Genomic DNA, 27,726 nt, shown 5'->3' with positions numbered 1-27,726 from the left:
ATCAAGGTTCCTGAAAATGAACACTAGGAGGCAAAGGTGATGTTGAGGTAGTCCCATCAGCCATGTAGATAGTTCATGCTACTTCACATTAGAAAAGAATGGAAGAGTAACCAGGTAATGGCTGTCCTGGTTAAGGTGGGACAATACACTGCCAATCGGATAAAACATCATAATGCCACTGTCCAGCCAAGCACCACTACAAGACATTCAAGTTGGTCCAGGTATATTTAACAGGCTATTTACTGCCTTTCTGCTCCCCAGAAAAGGATGAGTGAATGAGCACAATTTACAAACTACACCGGAGGAAGAAAAGCTCAGAGAAAAGGAGATTGCAGCCAGCCTCCTAGGCTGTCACTGATAAAGGTGGCTGTACTTGCCACCTGGAGGTGGCACTTTTGTCATTAACAAAAAGGTGACAGCAAACTTAGAAATGTGACTCTCAAGCCATACATTTGGGAGCCTGGGGCAGGAAGATCACCATAAATTTGAGGTCACCCTGGACTTAGTGAGTTTTGGACAGGCCTGGCTTACAGAGACTTTTGTCTCAAAACAAGCCAATACAAAACAAAAAGGAACTTGCAAACTCCCAGAGACTCAAGATAAAGGACAGGGAGGGTTTGTGTGAGTAAGGGCCCAGCAGGTCATGGATAGTGCTGGAAGCAGACGTCAGGAACAGGGAGCATGGTGCTGCAGGATAATACACAATCTGTAGGTCCAGCCATGTCAGACTGCAGGTGGATGTGTGGGGACACACCCTTGGGAGTGCCATGTAACCTTTTGAAATGCCCCTTTACATGCATAATGGAGGACATGTTCTCAGTCGCTTCCCATGAGCAGCCTGCCCACACAGGTGGGTTTTATTTGCTGAAAACTGAACTTAGGCTTTGAGGTGCCTAAAGCTTCCAGGTCTATGCAACAACCTAGAGTCTGACAAAATATAGAATTACCCCCTCTTTAACTGAGGACAGAGTTGTACCGCTTTAGTGGACAAGACTGCCCAGCTTCCTAAACAGCACTCCCACAAACCAGGAAGCAGGAACTTCTCTCCTAGAAAGAGCTCACTGGCTCCTCCATCTTCATTATGAAGTACATACTGTAACCTTGCAGTAGTACAGAAATTACAGATATAGTGCTTTTATAGAACACATAATTAATACCTTCAGAGACCTAGACAAAAGCTAGACAGGGACCTGGATGCACACTTCAATAACATGGGAGTGTCAGATACACTCTAATGCAGTTGGTACAGAGGAATGACCAGGAACCAATAATGGGTCAGAGCATCTGAAAACTGGCTGTCTCATGTCCATTGCATTTGGGCAGATGGCAAGTCACAAAAGGGGAAGTGGCCAGGAATACCAACCACAACTGGATGGTAGGGACTAACCCACTTGAAACTGATCAAGCTCCGCCCCTGACTCCTGTGGACAGTGTAACTTTACTATGGTTTGGAATGGCTAGAGGGTAATGGCTATTGGGGAATGCCCTGATTTAGGTACTATCAGTATCGTACTTAGCTGAGGTCTTGTTCAAAACTTTTGATGACTCTGCCTCTAGAAAGAGACTTTGAGTTCTGAAAGCTGGATTTAGGAGTGAAATCTAGTATCATGGACTTTGCCGATTTTGCAATTCAGATTTGCATTATGAATGAGGTCTACGGCAGTGACAAGGAACAAGATAATAACAGTTGGAGCTAAGTCAGAAGAGGGTCACATGATTCAAATGGACTTTCAGAAGAACACGGGTAAGAAGCAAGTAGACCCAGGAGATTTGACAAAAGGTGGTTGAAACAGAAGCAGAATCATGGGAAGTATGATTTAAATGGTTCTTGACATGTGCATAGATGACTGACTGCAACTTCTTTACATTAGGCATCAGGGTTGTGGGTGAGGGGAGACAAAAGGTTCTATTAAAGGTATCAACTTTCTTACAGAAGAGAATCTAGAATCAAATGCATATAGACCATTTCTTACTTTTTTGTTCATTTGCATCTCAACATTAATTTTTATAATTTTATAATTATCTTAACAAATTGTGAATTCAAAAAACTGACATTATACTTTTAATGAAGTTTTATTTTGGTTCTAATACTTGGTTATTAAGGCCAATAAGAAAAAGTACTACTATCCAACTGAGGCAGTACTAAAGAGAAATACCACCCTTAGCACTCTCAAAACCCATGGCATCGTGATACTTGGCTTCTAGTAAATACAACAAGAGTCTTCATTGTGATTCTCCATGTGTTCTCTTATATTCAATAATTAATGTCATCATTCCCACAGCACTTCCATACAAACTGCATACATATCATTTTTCTCCAGTATGATGCCTCTGATGCTGAATGAGGTTTGCTGTCTGGTTGAAGGCTTTCCCACATTTGTTACATTTATAAGGTTTCTCTCCCGTGTGAATCCTCTGATGCTGAGTGAGGTGTGTGCTTCGAATAAAAGCCTTCCCGCAGATTTTACATTTGTACGGTTTTTCTCTTGTATGAATCCTCTTATGTTGGGTGAGGGCCGAGTGGTCACTGAAGGCTTTCTCACAGATGTTGCACGTGTAAGGCTTCTCCCCAGTGTGAATTCTCTGATGCTGAGCTAGGGCAGACTGGTCCCTGAAAGCTTTCTCACACAAGCCACATCTGTAAGGTTTCTCTCCGGTGTGAATTTTCCGATGTCGTGCAAAGGACGAATTATCCCTGAATGCTTTGCCACACTCACTACATCTATATGGCTTCTCCCCAGTGTGAATTCTCTGGTGTTCAGTAAGGGAAGAGTTCACCCTGAAGGCCTTTCCACATTCATTGCATTCAAAGGGTTTCTCTCCAGTGTGTATCCTCTGGTGCTGAAGAAAACTTGTACTCTGATTGAAGGCTTTCCCACACTCATTACATTTATAGGGCTTCTCACCACTGTGAATGTTCTGGTGTTTCGTAAGGTGTGCTCTGCAAACAAAAGCTTTGTCACAAATGTTACACTGGAAAGGTTTCTCTCCGGTATGTATTCTACGATGGTGGGAAAGATGTATGTTCCGGATAAAGGCTTTTCCACAAACGTTGCATTCAAAAGGCTTTTCTCCAGTATGGATTTTCTGGTGGTAGGTAAGCGAAGAGCTCACCGAGAAGGCCTTGCCACAATCCTTACATTCGTAGGGTTTCTCACCAGTGTGAATTCTTTGGTGATGGATAAGGTGTGTACTCTGGTGAAAGGCTTTCCCACATTCTCTACATCCATAGCGCTTTTCTTTAATGGGCATTTTCTGACTTGTGTTGAGTTTTTCAGTATGAATTTTCTGATGTTTCTTAAAGGTGAAACTCTTAGAAAAGGCTCTCCCACACTCACTGCATTCAAACGCTTCTTTGCTTGCTTGAGATCTCTGACTCTGAATGGGTAATGAGCTCACTGTGCAGCCCTTCTCAGACACCTCAACCTTCTGCTCACTAAGCTTTGATGGAGTGTCCTGTTGGGTGGGGCTCACTTGCTGCGACCTGACCTCCTGGCCTTCCTGGTACTGCCGGTCTAACAGGTTAACACATTCCCAGTGAGCCCCTCTGGTGACTCTCTCCTTCGTTATCCATTGATCTGATTCTTTTTTAGAGATATCTGCCCTGAGACATTCCTTACTCATGGTCATTTTAATCCCTCCTGAAAGATAATGAAAACACAAATGTCACTTTTACCCTGGTGAAACAGCTTGATGGAATGAAATGAACAGGTTGTTAACAATGCCAACAAAGAAACTGCAGCTGAAGACTTAAAGCTGTAATATGAACACAGGAGTATGGTGGATGCTTATGTAATGCACCCAAGGCAGGAGTGCTCGGGAGCTTGATTACAAAGATCCTGCATCAGGGTTGGAATTCTGAAAACAGTATTTATTTTGTTTGTCATTTAAATAGATTTTATATGACTTTTCAATCTCAAAAATATCTAATATAAGCCAAGCTCGATTCATGCTTGTAATCCCAGCATTTGAGAGGTTGAGGCAGATGGACCACAGTGAGTTTGAGGCTAACCTGGGTTAAAGAACAAAATTTGGGGGATGCCTGTGATTTAATTGATGACTATCCCAGTTGTCAGTGGAGAGCCTTCATCCAGTGTCTGATGAAGGCAGATTCAGAGACCCAGGGCCAAACACTGAACTTAGCTCAAGGAGTTTTGTTAAGAAGAGGCAAGAAGGGGTCAGGGACATCACAGGAAAATCCACAGAAATGGCTAGCTTGGCTCTTGGGAACTCACAGAGTCTGAACCAACAACCAGACAGCCTGCATGGGGCTGACTGAATATATATGACAATTGGATAGCTTGGTCTATTTATGGGACTCCTGGCAATAGGAGCAGGGGCTGTCCCTGGTGCTCTGGCTGGTTCTTGGGAAACTATCCCTTATTGCGGTTCAATAAGGATCAGGATAAACAAATAGGCCGAAACTTTACTTGTAACAGTTCCTCATGCTGGATTTCCTTGTCCAGCCTGAATACAGGGGAAGGTGCTTGATCTTATGGCAGCTTTGATATGTCATGCTTTTGTTGACGCCCATAGGAGGCCTGCCCCTTTCTGAATGGATACAGAGGAGGGATGGATTGAGGGAAGGGACAAAAGGGGGATGGGGAGGGGGAGGGAGTAGGAAGAGAGAAGGGAGGAGAGGCTGCAGTCAGGATGTAAAGTAAAAAATAAATTAAAGAAAAAAAGATTTGGGGGGATGGAGAGATGGTTAGTGGTAAGAACACTGGCTGCTCTTCCAGAAGATCCAAGTTCAATTCCCCATACCTACATGGTAGCTAATATATGTCTGTTACTCCAGTTCCAGAGCATCCAATGCCTTTTTCTGGCCTTTGCATGTACCAGGCACACATGTGGTACACAAACATATACACACACATAAATAATAACATCTCTTGAGAGAGAGAGAGGGAGAGAGAGGATTTTGTTTCAAAAATTCTCTAGAAAGAGAGAGATATCATAAATTTGAATGGTTAGTATCTAGAAGGGAGGAGAAAAAGTATGATCAAAATATAGTATATGAAAAATTTAATGAATCAAAGAAAGCATACAAAAATAAAAAAAAAAAAGAAAGACTTTAAAAAAAATCTCTAACGTAGACCATACTATGCTAACATAAAAGAGGTGTGTGTGGCTATCTTGTCCAGTGATAAGATCTTTATGACAACACCAATGCTGCCAAAACAACACTCTGAACCTGGAGGTCAACACTCTGAAGCCCCAACCAATGTTTTTATATTTTCTAGACTTATTTGAGTATGAATACTCAATCAGATAATCAGAAGTTCACTTGTCCTTTGGCTGTGTGAAGTGCTCGTGTACACTAACGAAGTAAGGATTCTCAACTGCACACACAGAAGCTATGGTCCCAAACGTGACATTGTGACATCTATGAGAGGAAAACACCACGTGACACAAAAGCAAGAACAGAAACTTAGGAACGAAACCCACCTGCTAGACAGCATCTAATATCTCTCGGAAGGGGACTCTGTGACTCTGGGAGAAGGAGCATAATGATCACTTACAAATGGGATTTTTAGCAGGAAAGTAGATATAGTGCCATGGATTATTTAACCAAACAATCTGTTGCTATACATGACAATTCCACACCTACTCAAAAACCTTCTCACTTGGGCTCATGGGTATTATGATCTTTTGAAGGCGAGTTTGAGATTCCATGCCATTTTCTGCTTTCTAATAAGTCTAGTTAAAGCTCTGAAGTATGTAATAGTAAGGGTTGGACACTAAACATGGATAATGTAGGTTCAAGGAAATCCTATCAACAACAAACTCTTAGTATTTCCCATTACCACTCACCCCAGATAATCTTCCATTGAGAACCACAAAACAACCGTAACTTTGAAAAATATCTGGGAGAGAAAAGCAAGCAGGTACATTTTAAGGCTCGAAAGATACGCCTTTACTTTAAACAAGCATAGTCAAAGCTAAAGTCCATCTGGATGCATCTCAGAAGAACAACTGAAAGGCAAAGGACATTTGGAAAATGGCTCCAGTGGTCAAGTTACAGTACCTGTAAGGGGACAAAAGCAAGTCTTGCCCATGCAAACCACAGAATCCAGAAGACAATGAAATAACATAACAAGGGGTAAAAGAACCGAATTGCCAAACTTTTGAGTTTCTCTTTTGAGAGAAAGCTGACCAAAACAAGAAAACATTTCTAAAGAGTAAACATGAAGTAGACACTAGCCTACAAGTAAACAAGAGACAGTGTCAACAGCTGGCCTAAGTTCAGAGAAAACCACAAGTAACCCTGATAGATGGGGGAAAAAAAAAAAACACCCAAATGTGTGGAAATACAGAAATGTAGGGAAAAATAGCAGAAAAAGTAAATTTTGGACAATAATTTTTTTTTGGAGGAAGCACAGGCAGGTATCCCAGGTCAGCCTTGAACTCACTATGCAGCTGACAATGACCTTGAACTTCTAATTCTCTTACCTTTACTTGCCAAGAGCTGGGATAAAAGGCATGCCACACATACAAGGCCTGGTTTATGCCATGCGGGGACTGAACCAGGGCTTGGTGTAAGTTAGGCAAGTACTCTACCCACTGAGCAACATTCCCAGTTCTGTGTGAGAATTAGAACAAGTAAAGGCATCATTCTGGATAATAAGATGCTAGTTTTAAGTATCACATATACCACTAAAAGGCAAAAGACTATAAACCAACAAACTAATACAGAGCAAAAGTAAAACAGTAAAAACAATTAATCCAAGAGAAGGGAAGAAAGATAACAAAAGAACTCAAAGCAGGTGAATAAAGAGTATAAATAGGGGAGTAGACACCAAACTCCACACACAGAGTAACTATCCTAAATAAATAAAGCCCAGCTACAGGGCATTAGAACACAAGTAGGAAAGTGCAGACATTGAAACAGTAAAGATAAAAGAATGGAAAGAATTTAAAATGTGAAAGAAAGGTGGTGCTTATATTAGTATCAGAAAAATCCCACATTAGAGAAAACCAAGAGGCAATACTCCAGGAATGTAATGCAACCATTCCTCCCAACCCTGTGTATATACATAGGAAAGAACTTCAAAATGTTCAAAGTCAAAATCAAAGCAAATAGAAGGAAAGTGATATGCCTCTAGCAAGACAAGTGGAGACAAGAAGCCCATGTCATTGATGGCAGTTTTTGTCAGTGGTCATGTGGATTTTCTATGTTTCCCTCATTTAGAGTGTATAGTACTGCAAGTGTTGAGGCAGCATCAGGACAGATTCCATAAAGGCATGTAAGATAAAAATATAACAGAGACAGTATGCCAATAATGATGGCTTGGCTCTAGGACCGTGTAGCACCACGAATGCACAAAATGAAATCTAAATGGGCCTCTATCTATGGGATATATAGAATCATCAACTACAACCATCTCACAGGAAAAACTTCCGGGGGACATGGCATCATGAGTGGATTCTTTCAGATGTTTAAAGAAGAAATAACACCACTCACAGTAGAAGGTCTTCCAAAGAAATGAAAAAGATCTCCAACTGGGTTTATAAAGCTGTGGAAGCCACCACAATGATAAAAATCACAGGGCATTCCTTTCTGTGAACACAAAAACAATTTTCCTCAACAAAACAGCAAAAACAAACGACAACAACAATAACAAAAACCCATCAAAAGAACCAGATGACCCATAATGGACAATCTAACACAAATCAGTTAAAGGTCCAGGTCACGTTCAGTCATCCACATTAGCAGAGTAAAGGAAGAAAACCCCATCAGTCTTTTGACAGGTGCTGGGAAGGCATCTGACTCAGTTCAAAGCAAGCCACGGAAAACTCACAGCAAAGCAGGACAGAAGTTTTGTAATTCAAGAAAGAGGACCTACAGGAACCATATTAACCACTGTTAATCATAAAATATTACAACAAAATACCTCTGTGAGACTGAAATGAAACAACCAAGCTGCTATTATCATTTTTATTAAATACTATGCTATGAGTCATAGTACAAGGTAAATAAAAAGTAAACAGAAGACTAGGCACATGGGTCCATGGGTAAGAGTGCTTACTGCACAAGCATGAGGACCAGAGTTCGAATCCCCAGCACTCAGGGTGGGAAGGGAACACAGGAAGATGGCTGGCGGGACATGACTCCTTCCTCTGGCCTCCATCTATACATGCACATATAACACACACACACACACACACACACACACACACACACACACACACACACACACCATGCTCCCAAATAACAATAATGACAACAAACTACAGAATAGCTTGAGTTAGAGAAGCTTATAGCCTCAGCACTCAGGAGGCAGAGGCGGGAGAATCACAAATTCAAGGTCAACCTTGAGTCCCAGACAAGCTTAAGTTACATAGTAAGACCCTACCTCAAAAAAATCAAAATTGAGCTGGGCAGTGGTGGCGCACACATTTTATCCCAGCACTTGGGAGGCAGAGACAGGTGGATCTCAGTCAGTTTGAGGCCAGCCTGGTCTACAAGAGCTAGTTTCTGAACAGCCAGGGCTAGATAGTTAGATCGTACCTCAAATAAACAAACAAAATTGATTAAAATTTGGAAAAGTCATCATTTGACATGACTATGTTCATATAAAATCCAAAATAATATCTGATTAGGGAATATAAAAACTATAGTATATCACATACCAGCAATAAATAATTAGAAAGTGATACTCCAAAAAGATGAATACTTACATCAAAAGCAACACCCCTGTGAAGCAAATATGGCATAACAAAAGACAAACAGGACTGAATCCCTCAGACAGCATTTCTGAGAAATTAACAGATACTTAAAAACAGTAGGAATATACCACAGCCAAAGGAATGGGAAACTCTAAACTCCCCACTTAAAACTACACACTCTGGGAAATTCTGTCCAAAATCTTAACAGGAAGTTTGCAAAAACTGAATGGGAAAGTGTAAAATTCTAAATTGCAATAAAGAGCAAAGTCGGAAATCTTCAGTTGATGAGAATAAGACTCATTGCAACTCTAGAGTAATTGGAAGTGTTAGAACAGCAGATTAGACAGAGATTGAAACACGATGGCCTAGAAACAGACTCACAGAGCAGACTAAAAGCCTGGAACCGACCTACACATACGCAGTTGGCGTATGCTTGACAAGGGAAGGGCGTGGTACACTGGGGGAAATGGTCTTTTTAGTAAGTGATCCTGGTCAGCTGAATACCCGGAGAGAAAATCAAATTGTGGACCTAAAGATGAAAGATAAAATAATAAAGCTACTAGAATAAACAGATTTTCATTAGCTTAAGATACCTTTAAAAGGGACACAGAGGGCAGGGAGATGGCAAGGTGGGTAGAAATGCTTCAAACCCAATGCCCAGAACTCAGGTACAAAGGCAGATATAGTCATTTGCATCTGTAATCCCAGCACTCCTATGGGGAGAGAGGGCATGGCAACAGGAGTACAGCCTGGGACCCTGCAGACCAGCTAGCCTAGAGTACAAGTTCAGCAGCAGAAACAGGAGAGACCCTGCCTCAAAAGCAAGGAAGCTGTCCTCTGAACTCTTCCCCCACTCCCCCTCTACAACACAAGCACTGGCCAAGGGAAGGAAAAGAACTGTAATACACTAAACCACCTTAAAAATTGAAAACTTGTACCTATCAGATGGCATCATTGTTCAGAGTAGGAACTGAAACCCTCACTAGACAATCCTCCAAATCAACAAGAGAAGGTCAGGAAGCTAAACAGAGAGGGAGAGAAGCTTATTAGGTCCTTTATACAAGAAGATGCTCAGGTGTTTAATATAAATAAAAGTATAATGAGGCTGATACACTCCAAGGATGTAAAAGGACTTCTGTTACTTGGAATGTAAGTCAGCACAAACATTGGGGAAACTACTTGCCTGGGTCTACCAAGACTCAAAAGACACATAAACACAGAACTTCTTAGGGAAACACTGGACTAAAACGTACACATATACTCTCTATAACTCAAAGAAAAAAGGTCACAGCAGTCATTCCCTAAGAGCTTCGAGGCAGAAGGAAACCAGATGCCAAGCAGAATCCCCACACTTCCACCAGTTATGTGGTGAATCATAATAGGGCCATGAGGGTGAGCCAATCACTGTTGCATGTCATGTGACTTGGAAAAAAGATGGCAGACACAGAAGGGTGAAGTCCTCACAACCCCATTTACATAATTTCAGGAAGGACAAAATAAATGTGTTACCATTGGGTCAAAAGAAAGGAAGGGACTAAGGGGCAGGGGCCACAGGGATGACAGTCATTTTTCTTTATATGAATGTTGACTATACAGATGTGTTTATGTTGCTAAAATTTTATTGGATTATACAGTTAAAATGTTTACTTTTTTGTATTACATATTACTTCAAAATTAGTTTACTTCAAAAAATCTAGGATAGGACCAGGAAAATGGCTCAGTGGGTAAAGGTGATCTTAAATACCAGAAGTTATGTCTCAATACCATGATCTAGTCAAAGAAAATTTAGATTTACCTTTACATAAAAACAAAACAAACACACAAACACAAAAAAACAAGGTAAAGAATGATGCAGTTCTGGGGGACATAACTCAAAGACCACTCATTGGGAATGGAAAGCCCGACATCATTTCACAAGCAAAATTTAGGGATCCAACCAGAATGTTAGTCAGAACACTTGTAGAGGTCACAGGTTAACGCTGGGTGGCTTCCTCAGTCACTTCCTACCCTGTTTTTCAGACGCAGTGTCCTGAACCTGGAGCTTGCTGCTTCACTAGCCTGGCTGGGCAGTGGGACCCAGAAGGCTCCAGTCTCTGCCCTCCAAGGCTGGGGCTCCAGATGTATGATGTCCCGTATAGATTTTCCCCAAGAGATGGGGATCTGAAGTCAGGTCCTCCTGTTCATGCAGTGAGCATTTGCATACCAAGCCATCCTCCAGTCTTAACCTCATCGATTTTTAGTTCCTAGGAGGATGAGCTACTAGGAGGCAGGGTTTGGTTGGAGGAAGCAGGTTACTCCTGAGCGTGTCTTGTTCCTGATCCCTTCCTGTTTGTCCCTTAGTTTCCATGCCACCATGAAGTGGAATCTTTCCTCCCCCTTCCTCTGTGGCGTTTCTGTCTTGCCATGGGGCCAAATGGAGCCCTCTCACTATGGACTACAAACTCTGAACCTGAGCTGGAATAACCCTTCCTTCTGAGTCATTTCTCTCAGGTTTTTTGCCACAGCAACAAAATGACTCAGAAAAGAAGTCCAGGAAATACTGGCACAAAGCAAACTCATGGGACTGAAGAGAAGACTCAGCACCCTGGGGACTTGAGTTCCCTTCCCAGTACAGTGGGGACTGACTCACAACTGCCTGAGCCACAGGGGAATCTGATGCCCACTTCTGGTCTCTGAGAGCACTGCACACACATGCAAACAGCCCCCACCCCCATTAAAGTAATAATAAACCAAAACTAGACATGATGGTACACTTCAAGCTGAGTTTGAGGCCAGTCTACCCTACAGAGCAAGTTCCAGATCAGCCAGAGCTACACAGAGAAACCCTGTCTTGAAAAAAAAATACCACCACCACCAACAACAACAACTACCACATTTAAAACCAAGCTAGTGGCTTTCTGGTATACTCAGAGGAAGATGTGGTGGACTTCAAGGTGGGGTTAGAGCTCATTTCTTAAATGGGGTGGTAGGATATGATTATTGCATCTTTATCATTATTTAAACTCCTTAGGGCTGGGTACACAGTTGTAGAGTGTGCATGAGGCTCTGGGTTCAATCCTCAGTATCGAAAAGTAAAAGCACATACTTTCAGCACATAAAGCTGTTCACGAATTATGTTATTCTTATAGGCAGTGAACAATATTCAAAATATATGTATTTTAAGGCCAAAAAAGAAATGATAATGCTAAGTGCAGAAATAAAATTACAATATGGAAGGCCAATATATCAGCTCTACAAAAAATAGCCAATAAATTTAAGAGGAAAAAAAATGCATTGAAGATGGAGAACAAAAGGACATAATAAGAAATTAAAATGATAAATGGGGGTGGGGATGGTGGCTCAGTAGGTAAGAGCAGTTGCTGCAGGTGCATGAGAACCTGAGTTTGGGTCTCTAGCACCATGTAAAGGCTGAGTGTGGCCACAAGCAGCTGCAACTCCAGCCCTGGGGAGGAGGGTGACAGAGTCAGAGTCAAGAAAATCACTGGGGCTTGCTGGCCACCAGCCTAGCTGAAAAACAAAAACAAAAACAAAAACAAACAAACAAACAAAAAAAAACCCAGCAAGCTCCAGGCCCAGTGAGACAGCGTGCCTCAAGGGAATGAGAGAGACTGACGCTCAACATCCTCTGGCTTCTGCATATGTGGGTACCTGCACACACGCACGCGCACACACACACACACACACACAAATAAAAATAAAATTATAAATGAAACTCTGCATGGTTATAAACAAACATTCATCGATCCAAAAAGAGAATTGAGAGCTAAAGGGTATGAGGCATTAAGACACAACAGATTAATAAATGAGGAAGGAAGTATAAAAATGACCAGCGGCTTCTTGAGATAAGAGGTCTAGTGGTTTCTGCATGATGAAAAGGAATGTGGAAAAGGGAAGAAAACGCAATAGTTTTGGTGCCAGGTGGGTTTGTGTTCATCAACCTTCCACTCGAGAGCAGCATAAAATCAGTCTGAATCCATTATCTCCACTGGGTGGGGTCAGCTGCAGAGCATATTCATCATTCATCATTCTTGCTTTGCAGGACATTAAAGATTAAATGTGTCAGCAAGCACAAATGCCTAACCTCAGATTGCTCTATGCAGCACTTAACTCTCAGCTCTCTCAGTCAGCTCGTGGTCAAGAGGACAGAAAACATAAAATACAAAACCATCTATCACGATGTTTTTCTTCCTGTGATTAAAAATAACTGCCTCAGAATGAGTGTTGGCAAAGATGCAGGCACAGAGAAAATGCTTTATTTCCTGCTGGTGGGAGTAAAGTACAGCCATATGGAAATCAGTATGGAGATTTCTCAAAAAATTTAAAAACAGAATTGCCACATGACCCAGCTGTCTCACGCTTGAACAGACACCCAAAGCACTCTACATCCTAGCACACCTCACCCATGTTTATTGGTGCTTGATTCACAATAGCAAATGGAAGCAGCCTAGATGTCCATCAATGGGTATTGATAATGAAAATGTGATTATATATGTATATATATGTATGCATATGTATACATATAGTGAATTTTATGAAACCATAAAAAATGCAAGTTTTAGGAAAACGGAAGGAAAGGGAAAGTTTTATATTAGGAGAGGTATCTCAGACTCAGAAGGGAAAAATTACATGTTCTCACTATTTCCATCCCAGCTTGTATGTTTCTATGTGTCGTATGTGAGTGTGGGTATAGGCTATGAAACAAGAAAGGAAGGGGAAAGAGATTCCGAGAAGGGGCGGGCAACAGGACATATGCAACATAAAAGGGAAAAGGAGGGTGGGGAGGGTAAGTGAGTATGGGAGAGGGGTCAGAGGGATGGGGCAAGGAGGGTGAGAATCAACAAAATCAATTTCGTTTGAAAATACTGCAGTGAAACCCAATGCTGTGTATGCTAACTGCAAAATAACTGTCATGGCTAAGCCAAGAGTAATGGGAACAACAATGGAAAAATGTAACACAGCTGAGCAGCCCTGTCTGAACTGCCCGGGAAGAGAGTGTTTCACTTCTTTGGAGGGACAGATGTCTACACAAGCATAATGAAAAACCTTGGGGATGGGGCCCAAGATTAAACGTGAAACCCCCTTATGTTTATGTATACTTTATACACACAAGCTAACGTAATTTTATAGAATCGTTTCAGTGTCTGGGTTCTGATTGCGACCTGTCATCTGAGGTCAGATGTGCTGGTTTGTCAGTACTCAAAATGTTGGAGATTTTGGGCTGGCAAGATTGCTCAGTGAGTTAAGGCATTTGGTTGACAAAGAACAACAAATCCATAGAATATTCTATAGTGGTGAATTAAAGATTTTATTTCCCTGTACTGGGGATCGAAACTAGGACAGTTAGTTCTCAATCTTCCTAATGCTGTGACCCTTCAATACAGTTCCTCATGCTGTGGTGGCTCTAACCAAAAGACTATTTTTGTTGCTACTACATAATTGTAAATTTGCTACTGTTATGGATTGTAATGTAATTATCTGTGTTTTCCAATGGTTTTAGGTGACCCCTGTGAAAAGGTCATTCAACACCCCAAAGGGGCCTTGACCTATAGGTTGAGAAATGTTGACCTAGGACCTCATGCATGTCCTATCACTGAGCTGTGTATCAGTGGTAAACTAAATATTTTTAATAAATTTAATTTTGAATTACGATAGCTAAATTTCATCAAACATTGAGTCCTAGACATTTGAGGTGGGTAGATATCAACTATAAAACATAAAACTCTGACTATATCACTGGATTACAGTGAAAAATAGTAATAAGAGGTCTTAAAAGATAATTTACAGATCAAGTGTGGTGGCACATGTCTTTACTCCCAGCAGTCCAGAGGCAGAGGCAAGAGGATCTTTGTGAGTTCAAGGTTGGTCTGGTCTACATAGCAAGTTTCAGGACAGCCAGGGCTATATAGAAAGGGATTCTGCCCCTTCTCACACACACAAAAGGTATTTTACAGCCTGTAACACACTACAGGAAAGTATAATGTTATAGCATATTAGGCAAGACAGGAAGCTTTCTAGACTACTTCAAAGTAGCAGAAAGACATATCCCTGTCTCTGAATTACAAGCCCCAGAGGACTACTCAGGACAATCAATGGCCACTGAGCTGTCATGTTCTCTCCATCCCAGGCAACAAGTCTCAGTAGCAGCCACATACTGCACTAAGTGTGAGCAATAAAGCAGAGTATATGACAGTCCTGGCTCTTCTGGCTCCTGTAGCCAAGCACAGAGCCTGGCACAGGAGGGCAGGTAAATGCTGGCTCAATATACTTAGTGCGGTTAGAGAAAAAGAGAGAGAGAGGTGAGGACAAGTGTGGGGCTTTGCTAGAAACAGAAGAGCTTCAGCGAGCACAGACCTGTCTCCAGAGCCCCGAGGGACTGCTCACTAGAGAAGCACAGGCAGCTCCTGCACGTCGGATTTAAGATAGGCCGCTCCAATAGGAGCGGGGGAAGAGGACTGCTAACTTTTAACATTTATTTTCATTTATGTGTATGAATGTGTGTGTAGTGTCCCTATGGAGGCCAGATGAGGTTGTTGGATCCCTTGGAGGTGGAGTTACAGGGAACTGTGAACTGCCCAATGTGGGTGCTGGGAACTGAAGTTGGGTCCTATGGAAGAGGGGTGAGCACCCTTAACTGCTGAGCCACCTCTCCAGCCCCAGACTACTGATTTATGTGAGACAAAAAGAGAAAAGAAATGATGGAAGGAAGGCTCAGACATGTACAGACTTCCATAATAATTGCCAGTTTGGATAAGTATGCTGGGGCAACATGACCCAGGCCTGCCACACTGACTAGACTCCTCCCAATGTCCCATATGTGTGACTCTTACCAAGAACAAAGCAATCTGGAGCACCCTCTGATACGCATCTGTCTGCTTTTTCCAGGTGGAAAACCACATCTGGTTTGGATCCTGAGAGCCCTGTTTTAGAAGGAGGAAGTAAAATTGACCTATTCTGTTTATAATGGAGATAAAAGTCATTGTAAGGATGGGACCTGGTCCTCAGAACTTTCTGGAAATGGTGATGAGACAGGAGGCCAAGCATGTTTGTGTGTGGGATGGCTTGGGCCTGACACAGAAGTTCTGTTCCCACACCCCTCTCAATTGTGACACATCTCCAGGTAGGACTTCAGCAGAGCTCTAGGGACACCAAGGAGACAGACACATAGTAGGAATGAAGGTAGTACATCAGCACACCCAGTTCTAACCCAATATGTTGTATGGCAGTCCAAGCAAATCCACAAAGCTGAGGGCAAATGCTGTGGTGTCCAGCTTACCCAGCGAGACCAGGTTGCTGTAGTTCTCTAGCATCACATCCCTATGCAAGGCCCTCTGTGCAGAGCTCAGCCGCCCCCACTCCTCCTGTGTGAAGAGCACAGCCACGTCCTTGAAGGTCACCAAGTCCTGTAACAGACAGCCCTTTCTTACCAACCAGGAGATACCACAGGAAAGCTGGTACTGGCTGTCCCAGCAGCTCATGGGGACCGTTGGCCTGCAGGAAACTGGCGTTTGGGCACAAAGTAGGCATTTCTTCAGCATCTCCCTCCTAGTGGTTGAACTTTGTCCTGAAAACATACTTTGCCTCCCACTTTGACACCAATTATAGAGAAATAGTGAGTCTGTGAACTTGTTTACTTTGCCTACAACATCTCCTGTCCCTCTTCACAGCCTTAGTGTAGATGGTGTAATGTCAGCATAACACGTACTTCCATGTTTGTAGTGATGATGGTTTAAATAAACATACTGGGCTAGTAGTAATATAAAAGAATAATGCAGACAATATTGTACAACAGCTAACACTTGATAATGATAGCAAACAACATTGACACACTTTTTTTTTTTTTTTTTTTTTTTTTTTTTGAGACAGGGTTTCTCCGTGTAGCTTTGTTTGGAGCATGTCCTGGAACTTGCTCTGTAGATCAGGCTGACCTCGAACTCACAAAGATCCAACTGCCTCCACCTCCCAAGTGCTGGGATTAAAGGCATGCGCCACCATTGCCTGGCTGATACACCTATTGTACTCTTTTAAATCATTATTTTAGAGTATACTCCAATACATTCAAGAAACCTTTACTGTAGAACAGTATGGCATGTTTCACCAGCAGCAACCTCATGTGTTTCATGTTTTCCACAACTCTGGATTACATATACTAGGAGGCCAGACTGAATGGCTGACCGACACCATCTAGGTTGGGAGAAATACCCTTTGTGCTCACATAAGATGAACGGCTTCACAATGCACTTCTCAGAAGGCACAAGACCATTGTTTTCAATAAGTCTTATTTTTCTTCGACTGCTCATCTACCCACCCAACACCTGTATGAGTGTACACACACACACACACACACACACACACACACACACACACACACACAATGTCTTCTCTGATCATAACTCATCCGTTCCTGGGAATTTCTGAACAAGGACAGAAAGAGTCTCTGTCAGGAGCCTGAAGTCTAGCATGGGAAACAGCACCTCTCTTAGTGTGGTCTTCACAGGGAGCTAGTGTGCACCGAGGAAGAAAAAAAAAAAAAAAAAAAAAAAAAAAAGCCTGCTTTAGCTTACGAGAGCTTAATTAACTTCAGTCATTACCTGTACCCAAAGCCTCAGTACCCTCAAAGAAGCCAAGAGACACTGGCTAAGGTAAACCAGGAATTGATTTATCAAGAGCTGTTACTCATCTCAGGTTTCTAACATAGATCATAGACCTGGCACATTTTTATATCCCTAAGTTATGTCTGCCCGATGGCAGCCAAATCATGGCAGCCTGTAAACAACAAAAATAGTGTTTAACTGTTTTGTTTCAGATATGGTTCATTCCTCCCACACCCGTGTGCCTGGTGTCCAGTGTATGTGTATTGGGAGCGGGAAATCTTAAGAGGCGGCCTTATATGGGAAGTGAGTGAGTTATGTGAGTTCCACTCTCTGAAGGGTGGATTGCACCTCTTGTGGGAATGTGAGGGATGGGGCATGTCTCTTGCTATAATAAGCATGTTGTTATAAAGTGAATTAACACCTCTGGCACTCTTTCTTGTTTCCTCTTACCATACAACACTCCTCACACACTTTTTTCGGCCTTGTGAGGCCATTTACTACATATAATGCAGCACAGAGCCTTGGGTACCCATGGCTACCCAAACTTGAACTTTCAGCTTCTAAGTAAATCTCTTTTGCTTACAAAAACAAGAGGAGAATGAGCAGCTAGCAGGCTGGAACTGGTTGGCTGTTCACCCAACTGCTCACCTCTCACACATTCCTACCCTACAAAGTTAAAGGCCTAAAAGCGAAGGGATTGGAACAGGTTTTACCAAATGAACCTGGCTGCAAAGAGGCTGGCACCAATCAGAATACTCTTCAGCTCTCCATGTAGCCTAGGCTGGCCCTGAACTTTCAATTTTCTTTCTGCAGCCTGCCACTTGTTAGGATTACATGTGTAAGCTACTCTGCCCAGCTCTCTCTCTCTCTCTCTCTCTCTCTCTCTCTCTCTCTCTCTCTCTCTCTCTGTGTGTGTGTGTGTGTGTGTGTGTGTGTGTGTGTGTGTGATGCTGGAGATTGAACCGTGAACCTAGGGCCTCTTACAGACCATCAAAGTCCTATACCACAATGCTATACCCCTAGCCTCTAGAAGTACAGTTTTTCAAATATTTTTACTGATAAAATAGTCCTCTGAAACAAGAGTTACACAGTATCTTGAAAAGAAAGAAAGAAAGGCATCTAGGAAACTCCATCTTCACAGGAAAAAGTTCAAATTCCTTCTCTTGGCTCCTACATCAGGGCCTGTTTTGTTTTTGTTTGTTTGTTTTTGTTTTTACCATTTTGGACTCCCATCTTACTGGCTAATAAAGTGAAAAGTTTTCATTTCAGACTATGCTAGACTCCTGCCCACATGTACACTATTCACACGACTTATGTAAAGCTTCAAAGCCCATTAGGAAGAGGTGTGGGGTGCGAGGGAGCAAGTGGGGTCAGGTGTTTGGGGGAGACCAGAGTAAGAGGGAAAGCATCTAGCTGGAGTAAACAACCTTATTCTCTTGTTCAACACTCCTTCTCCACTCACCTGGACCAGGGCTGGTCGGTGGCTGACTGCCATTCCTTCTTTGGTGAGGTCTCTGAGGATTACCAAGCACTGAGGACGCAGGTGAGGAGCTTTGCAACTGTGGGATGCCTCAGGCTAGAGGCAGCTGTACACCTGTGATGAGAGGTTTGGGTCAAAAGTCACAGGGTGTGAGCCTGAACATTCATATCCCGGGCATCCTCAGTGCCTCCAAAACAATGAGTTCTTTGGTTAGTTTCTGCCCTCACCTAATCTCTAAGGTGACTTGTTCACCATGTCATTTCCCCTTTGCATCTTTCTTTCGGTCAGATCCTCCATACTTCCCATTCCACATGTTAAACACTTTGACTTGCCCTTGCAGAAAGCTTGTCCCAGCAACACTTCTCAAACTCTACCCATCCTCTGTCCTTTTCCCTAAAGGTATGCAGCCCGGGAGTCTTAAAGACATTCTTTCCTCCTGGAACAGTTTGATCCGGATGAGAGGGAAGGAGGGGGAGGAAGAGTCCACTTCTTTCTCCTTGAAAAGGGAGGGGAGCTAAGCAAGCCAGATCTTCATCTCCGAAGCCTTGCAGGCCAAACTGTTGTGTGGTCTCAGAATTCTCCTTTTGGTTCAGATATGTGACCTGGAATCAAAGGCAGTGTATTTGCGTGGTGTGGGTGGGTGGTGTGGTGTTGGGGGGGGGGCGACGCGGAGAATCATTCACACTAGTCACCCGCCACTGCAGGGGCGGCACTGCAGTTGCCCTGTTCTCAAGTTCCTCAGACAGGACTCAAGCACCACTGGGAACATAACATACTCATCAACTGGATGCAACCGCCTTCCTGAGTCTGCCCCCCTGATACGACAGAGGTCCGGACCCACCCTTCTCCATATGCAATCATGTTCAGATCCCTCAGTTCCATCACAAGACCATTCTGCCGGCCCTTTCTCTGTGTGGAGTCAAATCTCAGTACAGATACTGCGATGTTAAGGGCATGGGACCCTTGTCCTTTAAAATGGACCACAACCCAGCCTGGTTCGGCATCCCTTTTCCCCTTCCCTCCATGACAGACCTGACCGCCGCCCTCCCGCTTGGCTCTGGATGCAGCTGGTCACCGTGGGGCTACCCTTCGAGGCGCCTCCATCGCAGCGACAGAGCATAGCAGCTACATAACAGCCAGGACACAATGAGCTGGAGCCTGCAGCCTGAAGCGGAATCGCGCCTGCGCATTGCTCTGGGAGCCGGGGACCCTAATTCCACAAATCACTGGTGCTGCAACTCTAGGGCTTCGAGACTCCTTTTCCCAGAGGGCGAACGGAAAGCAAAAGAGAACTACAGTTCCCAGAAGCCTCCGCGGGGGCATTGAACCGCCCTATCACTAAGCGGGGAGAAGGGACGCTGTCGGATACAGTGGAGACTCCTTGTGTCTCCGCGGTAGGAGAGCGGAGCGGAGCGGCAGGGAATGGACTGAAGAGACCCTCAGGATTGCGCTCTCGACAGGCACTTAGGTCCATGTGGCGACCAAGCAGGAGCTCACGGTTGCCCCTCAGTGCAGCGCAGGTGGCGGTAGTGGGGCTGCCTGGCTGTCACCCAGATGAGAGGTGGAAGGGACAGGAGCAAAGACCCTGGAGGTCTTTCTTCTCTGGGACGGCCAGGTGGAGCCGGCGAGGATGGGGTGACATACCAGGGCCTCCTTCTAGAGACAACTAGTTGCCTTTTAATTCGTAGCAAGTATTCATGGAGCAACTTTCCAGTCAGCAAAATAGTAAAAACAATTAAATTTAAAATATGACTTGAGGATTAGCGCTTCAGGGACTGCTGGCCACCCTTTAGAATGCAATGTCAGCGACTATCGGGTACTTTTAAAAAGTGTCGTTCTCTCATTTAGGGATCACATAGATGCCAGGCACTGTGCAGAAGCTAGAGAAACAGCGAACCCTGCACTGGAGGGTTGGTTTGACTAGCGATGGACGTCCATCAAACAGAAAATATTCATCAGGGAGTGACAAAACAGAAAAGCTGTGTTAGTGAGTTATGGACAGAACAGGGGTGGTTTATTTGGGAGATTTTACTTTTCTGAGAAGAGCTGTCTACAGAGAAGGCGGCTTGGTGTATTTGAAGCTTAGCAAGACTAGCATCATCGCCAGTGGAAAGGAAAGAAAACAGCTCAAGATAAGAGTTATGTGCGACTCTGACGTCTTCATAGTCTAGCCTTGGTAGGAAAATAGGATTCATTCTGTGTGTGATAGGAAAGAGCTGGAAGTTTGAAGTGGACAGATGAGCATATCTGTATACAGTGGTCAGCTGGGGAGGACAGATTCAGGGTAGGGACTAGGGATGGTGGTAACAAACATCTGCTAGCTTGATTTCTAGCATTGGAAGAACAGTCAAAACTCATCCAAAATAACAGCAAAATAAACAAATGAAAAGCCCAGACCATGGTGTGGTTGATGGAGAGAAAGGACACTGGAAAGTCTGGAGGCTTCTGCAACATATCATATGGTGTGGCATAGCCTCTCTCCATTATATTCCTTCTGAAGGGACTCTGGCCAGCTTGAGTATGAAGAGCATGGCTCTGGCAGGCCTAGCCCTTCTCCCTAATTCCCTCTGTCTTGCTAAAAACTGTTAGATTGTATTCCTAAAGCTAGCCACCAAGATCTATTCCCTTATTTGACCTCTTCCTACTCCAGAAGAGGTCCAGCTAGCAAAGTATTGAAGTATAGCAATGAGAAACCCTCACCTAATTAATACACCCAATTAAAATTAAACACCTCGTCCCAACACAGGGTTCCCATTGTACCTTTATAAACTGCTATTTGCCTATGGGCCACGACTGTCTCCTCTCTATCTAGATGCAGTCACTCCCTTTGTCCCTCCAGGACAAATACTCCTGTCCCCTTCCCCTTCTCCTTCATCATCTATCTCCTCCTGTCTTCGTCTCTTATTCCTTGCCTTGTCCCTCTGGAGCAAGTAAATCTTTGTGCTGAGCCAATATTTTTTCTTTCACCTTCTTCTAAGACATTTGCTTTGAGAGCCTAGTGTTTCTCCTAGATGATTGTAGATCCTGGAAGTCCTTTAGTACTAATTGTGTTAGGCACTTTCCTAAGCACTTTATTATCTAACACAACCCAAAGCACTTAGGTTTACACCACTAACAAATGAGGAAATAGGCACTGATGTATGAAATGCCCCAGCATGTGAAGTAGGTGGAACCAGGAATGTTACTCTTGCTGATGAAGAAAGTTACAAAGACAACCACACTGGCTGCTCAGGCTGGCTTGGAAGAGACATGTCTAACAAAACTTCTAATAAAAGAAGTGAAACTTTCATTTATCTGATTTATTTCTGCTGGGGCTAGTGAAAATCATTAAGATGTGAATACCTTACAGGTATCCTGTGCGAGTGTGCGTGTTCGTGTATATGTGTGTGTGTAGGCCTATGCCTATAACCTCTAAACAGGGCTGGAATGTAGCTGAATTGGTAGAGTGCTTACATGAATACATGCATTTGATACCCAGTGCTGTGTAAACTTGCAAACTTGCAGTACACCTGTAATTCACCCAGAAAGTAGAAGCAAGAGGATCAGAAGTTAAAGGTTTTCCTTGGCAACACTCTGAGTTCAAGGCCAGTCTGGATGAGACTGTCTCAACAAAACCCCAAACCAAGCACATTAACACTTTTGACATATAATCCCAGAACCTTCTGGCTGTAGCTAGGACTCCCTTACTAGCTTTACTTACTGTTCTCAGCATTCACCAGGGCAACCTCTGTTTCTCTCATGAACTTTTTTTTTTTTTTTTCATTAGAATCCAGTCTAAAATGAAAAGGGTTGGGATAAACCAAAACTGTTTCCCTGTCTGCTCCCACTATGAATTATGGATATGGAAATGAATGTTTATATAGGACCAGTCTGATTTCTTCAAGAGAGTGGCCACTTCTTCATACTCTTAGCATTGGTTTGCAGAGCCCACTAACATCTTTGTAGGGTGCAGCATCTTCCTTTGGCTAAATTTCCTGTCACTTTGACTGCTATATACTCAAACCACCAAGCTCTTGATTTCCTAGATGTGCTGGCTTCTTTGAGCCATCTTTCCATTATTTTTGTTCCTTTGCATCAGCTGGCTCATTCCCTTGGGCACCCTGAGCTAGGAGCTACTTAGCAACAGGGACTGCCAGTCCTTCCTCCTGGAACTCTTGAAACTGATCTATGTACCATGAGTAAGAAGTGTTGCACTCACATCATTATTCCAGTCTGCAGCCTGGGGTAAGTACTCAATCAAGCCTGTGGTTTGGGGGACAACTGAGCTATGCCAATTAAGTAAGTGTAAATATAAGCAAATGACCTACTCACTTCAATTATGTCCTTAGGATTTATCAACTGTCAGGGTGCCCTCCTTTCTTCAAGATCAAGAGCCAGATGAAGGCCCCTTAACAACCAGATGTTGAAGGCTGTAAGGGGAACTGAGACCATCACTGTCCTACAAAACTGGTGCAATTTATGTGTTTATAATTATGAAATCCAATTCGCCCAAATAGGAAATTCAAATCACTCTAGACTCTTCTTTCTTGTTCATTGATACTTTACAACAACCTAAGTGACTTATGTTATCTGAGGGCCAGGCCAAATCCTGACTCCCACAGGCATTGTTTACCTTAGTCATTCTCCTCAGACCCTTATCTTGGGCAGTTTCTAAGTCAACAGGACTCATCTTTATGGAAGAAGCATATGTACTCTAGGGACTGGGTTGTTATCAGAAAACCCCCTTTTTCAAAATCACACTGTGCTTAAATATGGCTAAAATGTCAGACTCTGGAGGTTTTGGCCAGCATTGGTGTCAAAGTTGGGATGAATGGAGTTTCATTCTTGTCTCTTCATAGACTGTTTCTCTGCCACCCAGGAAGCCTGCAGTCAATGCATTTAATAAATCAGCTATTATCATGATCTATAAACTATCCCTGTGGTATTCCTGAGTATGTTTTGAGTTGCAAAGGTTTTGTTAATTTGCTGAATTCCTATGTCTATTATCATCTTAGGGTCTCTACTGCTATGATGAAACACTATGACCAAAGTAACTTGGAAAGGAAAGAGTTTATTTGGCTTACACTTCCACATCACTGTTCATTATTGAAGAAAGTCAGCACAGGAACTCAAACAGCAGGAATCTGGAGGCAGGAGCTGATGCAGAAGCCATGGAGGAGTTCTGTTGCTGGCTTGCCCAGCCTGCTTTCTTAGAGAACTCAGGACCATCAGCCCAGGGATGGTGCCACCCACAATGGCTAACAGGCAATAATTACCTATAAGTTGCCTACAGCCCGATTTTATGGAGATGTTAATTGAGGTTCCCTCCTCTTGATGACTTTAACTTATGTTAAATTGACATAAAACTACCCTGCACAATTAGTATTCAGCCCACATGTCTTTAAATTTCCATGACAGTCAGTAAGACACAAAGTACTTAAAAATTATATTTTAAGTTACACTGTCATCTAAATATAACCAGCTTATTTAACAACAGTTTAATGACTATTAGTTGAGAATTCAAAAGAGCATGCTATGGCATTAAAATATTCAATTTATCTACCACCAAGTAGTAACTAGCCTACATTTTAGGAGAAATGTAGGGAAAAGGGAGAACTTGAAGGACAATAGAACTTTGAGGTAGAGGACTTTAATCTAAAACATTCAAGAAAACCACAATATAAAATAAAAGTATCTTCAAAGCACAGATAAACAGCAAAAGACCAAAAAAAATCCCTGCATCCTGTTTTTGGATATTTTATCTAAAACAGATTCCAGAGGCCTTCTAATCCCAAATCTCTCATTTACCACACAAGTACACTGTGACCTGATGAAAGTGGGTGACTTGTTTAAGTTAACAGGGGATTAGAACTATATACTAGATTGGTGGGTTGTCCAGTTAAGCACTATCACATTTTACAGTGTCAAAACTGTAAATCAGAATTCTCAGCATGATACAACAGAGTTTGTCTCCGCCCTAAGTCATCATTTATGTATCAGCTACTTAAACCTGATATAAAATTTTACCATCTGAACCAAAGTGTTCTCCACTCTCATAAGGTTACTCTGCTATGGTTTTATTATCTGGTATGATACTGCGATTCAACTAAAAGGTTCCCACATCAGTTATGGTTATTAAATATCTACATTAATATGACATCTGGTTATTATTTAAAAATTAATCAAGATGAAGGTGTAAGTGAAAAGTTCTCTCATGTATGAGTCCTCTGATGTCTTGTGAGGTTTGTACTCCTACTGAAGGCTTTCCCACATTCATTACACTGATAGGGTTTCTCTCCTGTATGTATCCTCTGGTGCACTATAAGAGACGAATTCTTAATGAAAGCTTTTCCACACTGGTCACATTCATAGGGTTTTTCACCAGTATGAATCCTTTGATGTTCAATTAGGTAGGCGCTTTGGCTGAAGGCCTTTCCACATTCAGTGCATTCATAAGGTTTCTCTCCAGTGTGTATAACCTGATGTACAGTCAGTGATGATCTCCCAGTGAAATGCTTTCCACATACCATACACTCATAGGGTTTCTCACCAGTGTGAATTCTCCGATGCTGAGTAAGAGAAGAATTCTTACTAAATGCTTTTCCACACTGGTTACATTCAAAAGGTTTCACTCCAGAGTGAAGTCTCTGATGTTCTATAAGATATGTGCTTTGACTAAATGATTTACCACACTTGTTACATTTATAGGGTTTTTCTCCAGTGTGATTTCGCTGATGGAGAGTGAGAGTTGAGCTTTTACTGAAGGCTTTTCCACACTCACTGCACTCATAGGGTTTTTCTCCAGTATGACTTCTCTGATGAACAATAAGATGCATGCTTTGACTGAAGGCTTTTCCACATTCGCTACATTCATAGGGTTTTTCTCCCGTATGAGTTCTCTGATGCACTCTAAGATTCATACTTTGTGTAAAAGCCTTCCCACAGTCGTTACATTTGTAGGGCTTCTCGCCAGTATGAATCCTTTCATGTTGAATAAGGGATGAATTCTTACGGAAAGCTTTTCCACACTCTTTGCACTGATAAGGCTTCTCTCCAGTATGAGTTCTTTGATGAACAGTAAGGTTCATACTCTGACTGAAGGCTTTTCCACACTCATTACATTTGTAAGGTTTTTCTCCTGTATGAGTTCTTTGATGTACAGTGAGGGAGGAGCGTTCAATGAAGTGTTTGTCACATACACTGCATTTATAAGGTTTCTCCCCAGTGTGGATTCTCTGGTGCTTAAGCAGGGATGAACTCTGGCTGAATGTCTTCCCACACTCATCACATTCATATATTTTCTTTCCTACAAACATTCTTGAAGTTTTCATTAACTCGGAATTTTGTTTGGAATTTCTTCCATATGAATTCCAATTGTAGGTTCTTTTCGTCAAAGGAATGCTTTGTGGATTAAGCACTGAACCTTCAATGGAACATTTTTCAGTTTTATTACCTCCACATACCCTCTTGTCATTAAACGTTTCCTTTTGGGCCGCTGCCACTTGGCCCAGATATCTTTCCTCTTGCCCCTCTAACCAACAAGATGGGTCCCAGACAGCCCCTAAAGCTGAATGCCAGAGATCTTCCCTTTCCATTATGACCCCATAGGGCAAATTTTCAATAATGTTGGACTTTGGAGTTAACTCTTTGGTTTCAAGTCTTGTCTCTCAGCCTGAAAAAAAGTAAATAATTCAAATGCATATTGATTTCTGTGCTGAGTGACTAGAAACTACATAAAGGAGAATAAGAGAGGAAAGGTAGAATAAATGTTAAGTGCAAATAAGACTTTTTGAAAATATTTCCACAATTCTTTAGAGAAATCAAAACGTGAAGCACAGTATACCAGTCCACAGAAAACAGAAGAACTAAGACAATGGCAGATTCACTGGATAAGTAGAGAAAGGGGTTAGCTCATTCAAGAGGGATGGATGGATGGATTGATGAATAATGAATGTAGAACTAAGAGATGGAAATACACAGATGGAAAGCAGATTAGAATGATGTGCTATGATGATTAGTGTTAATTTTCTGACACTAACCAGAGTCACCTGGGAAGGGAATCTCAGTGAAGGATTATCTAGATTGAACTGTGGAGGGTTATTTTAATTACATTAATTGATGTGAGGCTCATCTGGGCCTTCTCTTGGGCAAGGGATCCCGTATAAGATAGGAATAGCAAGCTGACTACTAACATGCACACATTCATTGTTCTCTTCTTCTGACTGCAGATATAAAGTGATCATCTCCCTCAGGCATCTGCCACTGTGCCTTCTCTACCTTGAATGGACTTTAATGGGAACTATGACTTAAACACTTTCTCCCTTTAGTTGCTTCTGTCAGAGTGTTTCATATAGCAACAGAAGAGAAACTAAGACAGAAACTGGTGTCTAGAACTGGGGCCTTTAGTTTGATAACTTGACTGTGTCTTTCTTATGTCTTTGGACCCATTTGGGGGTAGAATATGGAAGAGTTTGGTACACTGGGCTAGAAAAGCCACTGAATGCTAGAATTGGAGCTTAACTCTTTCTGGTGGGAGCTACCCAGACTGAGATAAACATGGCTCATAAGGTTTCAGAAGGGAACAAAGATTCTATCGGGGACCGGGCTAGAGGCCATTTGTGTTATGTTTTTAAAGTATCTGCATTCATTCTTCCCACGTCCTGAGAAAATGGATAAAGCTGTATTTGCAGACAATTTAGGTTGTGTCCAAAAAAGCAGCTGTACTTGTTAAAGAAATCAGCACCATTGTCTAAATGCCTCCTGCACTGCACTGGGATTATAGGAGTAGCAAAAAGCACACAACCGAGGTTCCTGCACGTGAAGACTCAAAGTCATTTAAAAGAATGAAATCTAGTTTGAAGTGGCTCTTGCTCCTCAAAAACAACTTCCTAGCCAATGCTTCTCCAGGACTAGTACACAGCAGCTGGTACAGCTCTGGTCCCAGGGGGTTATGCTCCTTCTTGAGCTGGGGCAGAGCTTGGCAGCATAATCCATATACTAGTGTTG

General features: G+C 42.6%; 3 protein-coding genes across 3 annotated transcripts in view; all 3 read right to left on the bottom strand.

Annotated features, from left to right (window-relative positions):
* Canx (calnexin) overlaps positions 1-27,726 on the bottom strand; it is a 1,018,992-nt gene that overhangs the window by 535,081 nt on the left and 456,185 nt on the right. The window lies entirely within an intron of this gene.
* Positions 1,776-18,757, bottom strand: Znf454 (zinc finger protein 454). The gene is made up of 3 exons (XM_051180783.1): positions 18,724-18,757; positions 15,944-16,070; positions 1,776-3,641 (listed from the first exon to the last, which is right to left on the bottom strand). The coding sequence occupies exons 1-3, from the start codon at positions 18,754-18,756 to the stop codon at positions 2,308-2,310; spliced, it is 1,494 nt and encodes a 497-aa protein (XP_051036740.1). The 5' UTR covers position 18,757; the 3' UTR covers positions 1,776-2,307.
* On the bottom strand, positions 23,776-26,506 carry Zfp2 (ZFP2 zinc finger protein). Its single transcript, XM_051180804.1, has one exon. It carries the CDS (start codon positions 26,313-26,315, stop codon positions 24,933-24,935), a length of 1,383 nt encoding a protein of 460 aa, XP_051036761.1. The 5' UTR covers positions 26,316-26,506; the 3' UTR covers positions 23,776-24,932.

The sequence above is a fragment of the Phodopus roborovskii genome, unplaced genomic scaffold, assembly GCF_943737965.1.
Source record: "Phodopus roborovskii unplaced genomic scaffold, PHOROB, whole genome shotgun sequence".
NCBI lineage: Eukaryota > Metazoa > Chordata > Mammalia > Rodentia > Cricetidae > Phodopus > Phodopus roborovskii.
The sequence above is the reverse complement of the archived record's forward strand: the minus strand, read 5'-3'. Positions and strand labels throughout refer to the sequence as shown.

What these genes read in the sequence shown, in the direction of transcription:
- Zfp2 (XM_051180804.1), bottom strand. Translation starts at nt 26,315, where the DNA reads ATGGAAAGGGAAGATCTCTGGCATTCAGCTTTAGGGGCTGTCTGGGAC.
- Znf454 (XM_051180783.1), bottom strand. Translation starts at nt 18,756, where the DNA reads ATGGCAGTCAGCCACCGACCAGCCCTGGTCCAG. An exon ending in ACCGACCAGCCCTGGTCCAG is followed by an intron (nt 16,071 to 18,723) that starts GTGAGTGGAGAA and finishes TGTCTGTTACAG; the next exon opens with GACTTGGTGACCTTCAAGGA. An exon ending in CAGCAACCTGGTCTCGCTGG is followed by an intron (nt 3,642 to 15,943) that starts GTAAGCTGGACA and finishes ATTATCTTTCAG; the next exon opens with GAGGGATTAAAATGACCATG.